This window comes from Phacochoerus africanus, chromosome 7 (genome assembly GCF_016906955.1).
Source record: "Phacochoerus africanus isolate WHEZ1 chromosome 7, ROS_Pafr_v1, whole genome shotgun sequence".
In the NCBI taxonomy this organism is placed as follows: domain Eukaryota; kingdom Metazoa; phylum Chordata; class Mammalia; order Artiodactyla; family Suidae; genus Phacochoerus; species Phacochoerus africanus.
The window spans coordinates 71,911,473-71,920,610 of record NC_062550.1 but is presented as its reverse complement, the minus strand read 5'-3'; the positions used below and the strand labels follow the sequence as shown (position 1 = coordinate 71,920,610).

The 9,138-nt window shown below is 44.8% G+C and overlaps 1 protein-coding gene across 14 annotated transcripts in view; it reads right to left on the bottom strand.

Moving 5' to 3' along the window:
• Nucleotides 1–1,123: 1,123 nt before the first annotated feature.
• WNK1 (WNK lysine deficient protein kinase 1) overlaps nt 1,124–9,138 on the bottom strand; it is a 141,476-nt gene continuing 133,461 nt past the window's right edge. For 13 of the 14 annotated variants that reach the window (XM_047787859.1, XM_047787863.1, XM_047787860.1 and 10 more), the window contains 2 exons: nt 4,877–5,064; nt 1,124–4,062 (listed from right to left, as the gene is read on the bottom strand). In XM_047787859.1, coding sequence (XP_047643815.1) covers nt 3,745–4,062; nt 4,877–5,064 — 506 coding nt within the window. In that variant the 3' untranslated portion in view covers nt 1,124–3,744. The other variant, XM_047787864.1, reaches the window with a different exon arrangement.

The window sequence follows — 9,138 nt, the reverse complement described above, 5'->3', positions numbered from 1 at the left end:
ACTTTGTAATAAAATAGCACGCATCTATTTTTATTGTGCTTTACAGATTACACCCCCCCCCCAACACCCACCCCCAGTGAAGGTTTTTGGCAACCCAGTGTCAGGTATTTTTCCGACGATGTTTTCTTTTTATTTTTAATTTTTGTACCCAGTTTATTTCATTTCAGTACTGAATTGCCTCAAAGAGGATAAGATTTGTTTTTTTTGGGGGGGGATGTGTTTTCATTTATTGAGGTTTTAATTCCAGCAGTATTTTAAAGTATATATTTTAGGGAGTTTCCTGGTGGCACAGAAGATTAAGGATCCAGCACTGTGATTGCTGTGGCTTGGGTCACTGCTGTAGTGTGGGTTGGATCCCTGGTCCGGGAACTTCTGCGTGCTGCAGGTGTAGCTGGCCAAAAAGGGGAAAAAAAGTATATATTGTTTTAGATATGATGCTATTTACTACACACTTGTCTGACTGTAGTATAAACATAGCTTTTATGTGCACTGGGAAAAACCCAAAAATCTGTGTGACATAAGTAGCTATTTATATCCACCCATTTCAGATGTAAGATATAACCCACTTTATAATAAATTAAAAAAAAATTTTTGGCCATGTCCACAGTATGTGGAGACTTCTGGGCCAGGGAAGGAACCTGTGCCACAGCAGCAACAATGCTAGATTCTTAACCTGTTGCACCGTTAAGAGAACTCTCTTTTTGTGTTTAGATGTTTCATAATTCTTTCCTCCAGATAATGAGTGTGCATTTTGAGCAGGACCATGAACCTGATCTTCAAGTGGTGGCTTTTATTATTTGATGGCACACAGGCCCATTTGTGGGAAGCCATGAGCCTGAAGCACTGAAGGCAGTGAGCCATCCATCGCTGTCCCTTTGGAAGATGAAGAGGTGGTGGCTTTCCCTGACTTCCTTTTACCTCACCTGCCTCTGCACAGCTATGGTCATTTATTTTTGATTTTGATATCCTTACCATTGTCTTCAGAAAAAAATATCTTCCTTGTCTGCAACATCTTGCTTCAGGTCAGAACTGCTGCTTAAATCCAGTTATAAACTGTACACAAGTCAAATCAGAGCTAATGAAATCATGAAAAAGGCATTTGCTGAAAATGAAACCCCACAGCTCAACAAAAGCAAGTATGGTTTATTTGAATGGCTTCGTTAAGTCCATCTACAAAGGCAACGAAAGGGAGCAAGAAGTGCGACCCTGGGGTTGGTGCCGAACGCACGAGTGATGGCTGCCGAGAATCCCCAAGGTTTGAATTCAGTTTATTTTTTTTTAAACAGTGTACATTGTTAAATAATGTAAGGAAAACATTTATAATTCAGAAAGACTTTTTAATGTGAAAAAAGATACTCAGTGTACTATTAACACAAAAATAATTTAAACAGTTCAGTAGCACTAGTTCATTCCTCTAGGCTTCAGTTATTTCATCCACAGGAGGGGAAAAAAAAAATCAACAGTAAATAAAACCAGTTCTCACTTTCCATGTGTGAATGAAGAGATCTCAGAATGATTAAACCAAAGTAACAAAACATCCTGTGCTGCATTTGGCTCCCTTGTTCCTCCGGTACCAAGTACTGTCCCCTTTGTCTCAGGTGTCAAGTCTCCCACTTCCCTGGCACTTCTGTCCTTACTCTTGCCATCTCCCCGAAGATTATAAACAGAGAAAAAGTAAACGGTTTCAAAGCAAAGCTTGGGATGCCTGCCCTTTTCACTTCTACTTTCCTAAAACCTTCAGCTTTTATTTGCATCTTTGGGGACTCAGCTTTAAAGAAAACAGCCAATGAAGGACAGGACAGCCAACCAGGCTCTTCCTATCATGGTGATTCCTGGGATGTGCCACTGAGGTGGGTAAGAGGTTGGAGATATGTCAGTTTCCCAGCTCAACAATCAAGAGAAGCAGCACCCAAAAAATTCAGAGTCTAGCTTCCTTCCTCATCTTCTGAGAGAACAGAGATCTCAAACATAGCCAATTAGGAGAGTATTTCCTGAAAGCTCTGAAAATGATACAACTGCCCATACAACCAGGCAGAGCACTACATAATACTGGTTGGTTGCAGTTACTACTTACCGGGAATATTTGTTTATATAAAAATGTGAGAATATCTACTGCAACTCTAGAAATAAATGTGGCACAAGAGATTATGATCCTGCAACCTTGTGGACATTATATAAGAAGTGGGTAGGAATAAGCATTCTTTCCTACAATATGCAATTCAGAGGCAGGTCCACTTTCCACAAACTACAGTACCCCAAGCTGAGAAATGCATAGTACATTTTCAACAAGAGGAAAGCAATCCAAGCCATTTTTTAAGAGCAACTTTCTCTATCTGTGACATTTCACTATCGTACTTCCCAACTTAAAAACTAGTCCCCACCCCCTTGCTTGTATATTCAGCCATTTTCTTCTAGGTCTCATCTGTTTAAGCCCAGCTCAAATAAGTAAGGCTATGGCGTCCACTGGCCAAGCATCATACGACTTCAAAACAAATTTGTTCTCCTCTTCTCCAGTCATTCTTTTCTTTCATCACTTATCACACACCACCCTCCATCTTTTAAATTGCCCAGTATTGTTACAACACCCCTCCTCACTTGTCCTGAAACAGTTTTCTGCTTTTAACCACTGATGTCAACTTAACTTCTCATCCTGCTCATCGTACACCTGCTCTAGACAAAATTGTTGAATGACTTGGAAAAAAAAAATACTCTCTTCAATTTCCTTACGGCATAATCCACTGCTGGAGCCACATGGACCTGAGGTTTCCTTCCATGTGTCCTTTGCTGACTGGGGTCTGATGAGAAGTTGATGCCAATGGCAGAAGCAATAGAAGTCCAAGGCACTAAAACATCCAGCAAGCAATACTGGGAGAACAGAAGTATTCAAGTACAGTAATTTATACAATTTTACATTCACATTTATTTATCTAATACAATGGAAATACAAAGGAGAAAGTTAAAGTCTCAGTAAAGGACAGAGCTAGCTAGCTTTTTTTCAACTTTTTAAACCTTTCATATTTTACTCTTAAAACTACTGTTGTCCAACAACATTTATATATCACAGTGTTTCCACATCAAAACTGATGGCAAAGTTATATGTCCGCAGGGAACTTAATTTTTTCCTAATTGCTAATGCTGCAGTCAAAGCTGCGAATATCATTTGCTTAAAGCACTAATGACCTATCATAAGAAAGGGTTGAAACCTCAGTCCCCTGGTGTTTTCCACTGGGTTCTAAAGATGGAAGTGGGGGAGAGGAGAGAAAGAAAAAGTGTGTGTGTTTGTAGGGTGGTGGGGACAGGGTAGGAGACAGCCCAATAGTTTTTTGTCTTGTGGTTTTGATTCTTGAGGGAATAAGTGGTTTGGGATGGGTACCAAATTAAGAGCCCCACTCCCTGCAAATGCAGATGGGCTTTGCTTTTTTTCCACTGAGCTCTCTAGTAGCTCTCTGATAAACGTGACTTTCTTTCCAAGTGCTCACTATGGGGTCTAGATGAACAACAAAGCACACACAAGAAAGCTGCCCTTTCCTTCTCACCTGCTCCAGTAAGTAAGTGGGGAGGGCAGGGGCAAATTCCCCATTCTGAGGGCTCTAAGCAGTATTAAAAACATTCCTTTCTGGCAAGAAATAACCAGTTAAATGCAGCACTAGTAGTTAGTATATAGGCTACTTTCCCATCCCCCCTCCCACCCACCCTCACCATTCCATCTCCTGCCCCCAAATCTACTTCGTAATGTCTCTAGGTCTAAGTGGTCCGCAGGTTGGAACCTGGGGGGTTGCTGATGGATTTCTGCAAATTGCTGATGTTGAAATTCTGTAAGGAGGCAGTTCCCACAGGCTGGAACTGGCTGAGTGGCTGTGGTGCTGGGCCACCTGTCCCACTCCACTGTGTGCCAAAGGGGGGGGCTGGGAAACCGTACTGCTGTGGGGGGCACATAGACTTGGTGAAGTGACCTAGAGAGGTAGCTGATGCTGCAGAGATGGGGGCTGAGCCACCCAGGTTTGAGGTCATGGAGATGCACAGCTGACCAGGTGCGGAGAACTTCCTCGCCATGCCAGGGCCCTGTAAAGAGAACGAGGCCACGTGAAGCTTGGTGTGGCTGTGAGATGGGTTGCACTGAAACAGGACTATAGGGCTCGAGGTATCCCGATCTTAAAAGGCACAGCAAAACCAAGACCAAGACCAAACCAGCAATCACTGTTGCCCTCCTAACATTTACCTAATATTGTTCTTTTTTTGAGTCAGATTTTGTCTTTTGCCCCACCCACAGCATACAGAAGTTCCTGGGCCAGTGATTGAACCCGAGCCATAGCAGTGACAATGGGCTCCTTAACCTGCTGTACCACCAGGGAACACTGAGTCAGATTTTCTAAAAACTGAAGTATAGTTGATTTACAATATCATGATAGTTTCAAGTGTATAGTGATTCAGTGACAGGCGCATTTATTTTCAAATTCCTTTCCCTTACAGGTTACTACAAAATACTGAATAGAGTTCCCTGTGCTATAGGAGTTCCTTGTTGATCATCTTTTATATATAGTAGTGTATGTCAACCCCAACCTCCTCATTTATCCCCCCACTTCCCCTTTGGTAACCCTAAATTTATTTTCTATGTCTGTGGGTCTATTTCTGTCCAAATACTTGGAGGTGGGTGGTATCGGGTCTGTGTGTGCGCCCTTGTGCTCATGCATGCAGCTCAGGATGTTGAAGGAAAAGGGACGAGAAGACTGAGTTGACCGATAGGGAATGAAGGATTTAGGGAAGGAAAACTAAAAGGGGACCTGGGTGATTTCTGTCTTGCCACCAGCATGATTCAGACGTGTGTTACATCACACTGACAGATCAGCAAGCAAGATGGCACAAGGAGAAGACTGACCTCATAGCTCATGTGTCCTTTGCTGCCTCTCCTGCCTGAGAGATTCATGGCGTCTCGGGCCCAGTTATCCACCAACTTGTGCAGGTCGTCTGTGAACGTGCCCTTCCGGCTAGACGTCATGGTAGGAGGCTGAGCCTGGGCAGCCTGGCTGCTCACTGTTCCTCCAACAGTGTTTGTGCTGCTGGTTCCTAAAGTCAGAAGAAGCAACAAAGTACACTATTAAAAGGGGCTTGGGCTGTAACTTCAGGAAGAGGAAACACTTCTTAGGATGATGAATGGCAAGCCACAGAATGGGGAGGATGAACTGGGAAGCCATGCAAGAAAGGAGGTTCCAGGATCTTATTTAGCCAAATCTTATTTAGGCAAAACAGGATGATAAAAACAGGTTCTCTTCGGGAGCTGCAGATGAGGCTGGACATCTAAGGGGGACAAAGGGCAAGGGGTGGGAACCTCTTTCTGCCCACTCTCGTGGCATCTTGGAAACTCACCACCAGGCCTCTACTCCCAGCGCCACCTTGAACAGGGCCAGTGGGATGGCCAATGAGGCTGGCTGCTCTAGAATATTACAGAGTAGGGCAAAAGAAGGGCATGGTTCATGGAGGAGTTGAAGGAATGCAAAGACAGGCCAGGGAAAACAGGCTCCCAAACCGCGTGATGCCATGTGGTCTTTAGCCGTTCTTTCACAGAAAGGGACGATAAGAGAAGGCATGCTCTGTTCAGAAAACTTTTTCACCTGGATGCATAAACAGAAATTGCAAACATAAACTTGGGAGAGTTAAGGCTTCAATCTCTCCTGATTTCCTATGAGTCAAGAATGTGAGCACTCATGAGGAAGGTTCTCTGTGGTGTGCCTGAGTCTTTCAACTCCAGGAGGACGTGGCTTTCCTGAAGGTGACCTCAGTTTCAATTGGCTCACCTTCCCCCCCCCCCCCTTCCCAGAAGAGCAAGCACTCTCATGTGGAAGCAACAGGACATCCAGCTGCGGTAGGGGTGCCAGGGGAGGAGGAAGCTCGGGGGTTGTGATGAAGGAGTTCTATCTCTATGGTGTGATGAGAAACAAAGGAGAAGTCTGTGGCCTGCCTGATTTCGGCTCTGCTGGAGGGCACACTGAAGATTATTCGAGGAGGCAAGTTTAGGGAAGAGGGAAAGAAGAGTCATGGTTTGTTTTTTTCCCCTCACCCCCCACTTTCTTACCACATCTCACATTTGCTACAGAATAAATAAAAGCTACTACAGTAAGTTGTGAGCCTCTAGGACTTAAGACATCCAAATAATGTGGGGGCTAAATATTTAAATACACACATGTTCCTGTTTTCAAGGTCAAAGCAGCACCAGAGCACAGCAGCACACCTGAAGCAACTCTGCCATTAAAAGCCCTCTAATCTATTACTGGTCCTGAGTCCAGTTTACACCCTACACCCGGGGAATGGCACACACAAGCACGTCTGCACTGGGGAACAGCTAGTTACGAGGTGAAGCTGCAGAGTGAGGAAGGTCACATGCTTCTTACCACCAAGGCAAGACACAGGACTACTGCAGGTGTGGCCTCAGTGCTCACAGAGCCACGGGGCCGGGGGGTGGGGGGTTACTGCACATACAGTGTGAAGGGAAGAGTCAGTTCCCTACGGACAGGAAACCCAGGTGGAAAAGTGGGGAGGCAGGAGTGAGACAGTGTGGGAGGGAAGCACAGGCAGTGGTGGTTATGAGGAAACCAGAAAGCAAGCGTGTCACACGCATGAGGACACCATCCTCCTCGAATGAGTATTGCTTCAGGAGCTGGATGGTCAGTGAGACAATGAAAACAAAACAAATAATCACAAGTGAGCAGAGCTTTCAAAAGCCAAATACAGAAGCTGGCAGAGGTGAACACTGCTGGACACAACTCGTTCATGCTGGGGTCACACCCTCTAGTCTCATGCTAGTCGCCTTTGATGCTGTGAGGCCCCTTTATAACCGAATTTCATTTTTCATTTTCATCCATGTTACGTGATACTGGATTCTGAAAGTGGGGTTTATACCACGAGGGAGAGGCAACCATACAGCTAACATTCTTATTCTGACTTCTGAAAACAGATCTCCGCATTGAAGAAGGAAACAAACACACTCCTTTCTGACCAGAAATTAACTCCCAGGAAAAGTTGACTTAGTAATAAAATCTAGGAAAATGCGTAGTGTGCTTGTTTGGTCCACTGTAGCAGTAAAAGGTTTTAAGGACACTGGCAGCACGTAGATATTTCTGAGAACGCTGCTTGCCTTCCAGAGAGGCTGCTGGCTAACCTTTAACCCTTTTTTCGGTTCTGCTGAAAAGCTCTTAAAGTAGCATCCTTTACCACCCAAAATTCCCTTGCTGAACTCTTCTCCTGCCTTAACACATTCCCCCACCCCCACAAATCCAGTAACAAGAGCCTATTACGAGCCACAACTTACTGCCCAGTGTCCCAAGCACAGAGTTTTCTGGAGGAACCTCTCGGTGGCCTGCTGGGCCGTAGAACTGTCCACACTTTCACGAGAAGCCACCTGTCTACAATGCTGTCCCTGTCCTCACTGCCCAGCAGCTGCCTCCCACTGTGATATGAGGGCATGACTCTGGCTGCTGTAATCCCTGCTGACTTTCCAGTGTGCCCGCAGCGGCTGGCACAGGTGGTGACTTCTGACTACAGGACTCTCTCCCTAAGGAGCTAGGCACCCCTGATCCTTCTACACACATCCACGGGTGCCCTCCCCTCCCCAACAGTGGGGCTGTCATCTAGGGCACTATGTGGTGACCTAAAATCTGGAGGGACAGCCAGTGACAGCAACTGAGCATGTTAAAGACGAAACTAGAGAAGGGTGCAGCACCAGCCAGATGGAAGCTGGAAATCCAGGAGTTGTGAGGCTTCGGGGTTCAAAGACCTCAAGGGCAAAAGGCTTTGCAATCAAGGACCAGAAGTAACAGAAAGAAAAGATAATTACTACAGAGCTGGTTGCAAGGACAGACTTTTTTCACCATCTTCCCTGAAGCACAAAGAGAGAGCAATGTGTTAAAGATACGGAAACATCAGTGTAAAATATTTAGAATCTCTAAACAGCACATAGAGTCCCAGCAAGAGAAAGCAGGAGGGGGACAGACTGGAGGGACCTGGGAGCCCTGTCACAGACACTGTTCTGTGCGATGGACCTGACTGGCTGTTGGCCTTGACATGGTGACCTGGGGTACCTGGCTGACAGAAGTCAAGTTTCCACACCCAATCTTTGTATCTGAAAGAATAATGCCCTGTGTCAATGCCCTGGCATGGGGAGGAACTCCAGTTTCTCAGGTCTCACTGCTTGAATTTCAAATACCCAAGCAGTCTCTCCACCGATCCTGTCCCACTTTCTGTTTCTCCTGCTGGGTTGTTAAAAAGCACTCAATTAAATGCATTAGCAGTTCTACCACAGGAGGCTAACAGATGGTACCATTGTTACAGTTTTAAGTTGGCTCATATATTTCCACATCCTAATGCACATCCTAACCCCTCCCCCCTAGAAAAATCTTTAAAAGCAATTTTTGAACATAAATAAAGCATTAAGCCAAGCCGTGCTTCCAAACCATACTCTGTTTTGAGAGCATAGAGTAATGCATCCCAGATTAGCTAGGAGCTCCTGTCTGGGAGCCCCTGTTTCTCTCTGCATTTGCTATAATCTTGTGATTTGTTCACCAAGGCTTATGTGATGTGTGCTGACAGAGATAGGACCTCTCATTTTAGACCCAGAAGGAAGTGCTAAGATTTAACACTTCTGACCACTTTCATGTGAACAAAGTGTAATACCACCTACCTTTAAAAGTGTAAAGAGAATTTACTGAATTAATTAAGCTGAAGTGGTACCCATCACACTCTATTTCCTTCACAAGAAAAGCCTTGGTTTTCTTTCTTCCCTCTTAAGACACTTCAGCCTGCAGAATAACATAGGCCTGACACATCACATTCTACTTTAAAAACACTTGTCTCTTCCTGTTAGTGTTTTTTCATCTTTCTAGCTGGAAATACAAATTAAATGCTTACTTAAGTGTCAAGGAGCTCATGTTCTTGGTCTAGCTTGGCCTAACCAGAAAAGCTATTGATCTGAGTGCCCAAAAATCTACCAAATTGGGTAATGCCTTCCACCTCCCTCTTTGTTAAATAGCTCTGGACTAGTGCTATGTGAGGCCCAAGGACCTCTGAACCATACTCAGAAACAATGATGGCCTTAGCACATGCATTTAAAAAAGCACTTCAATAACCACATCAGAAGTTTGAAGCCTT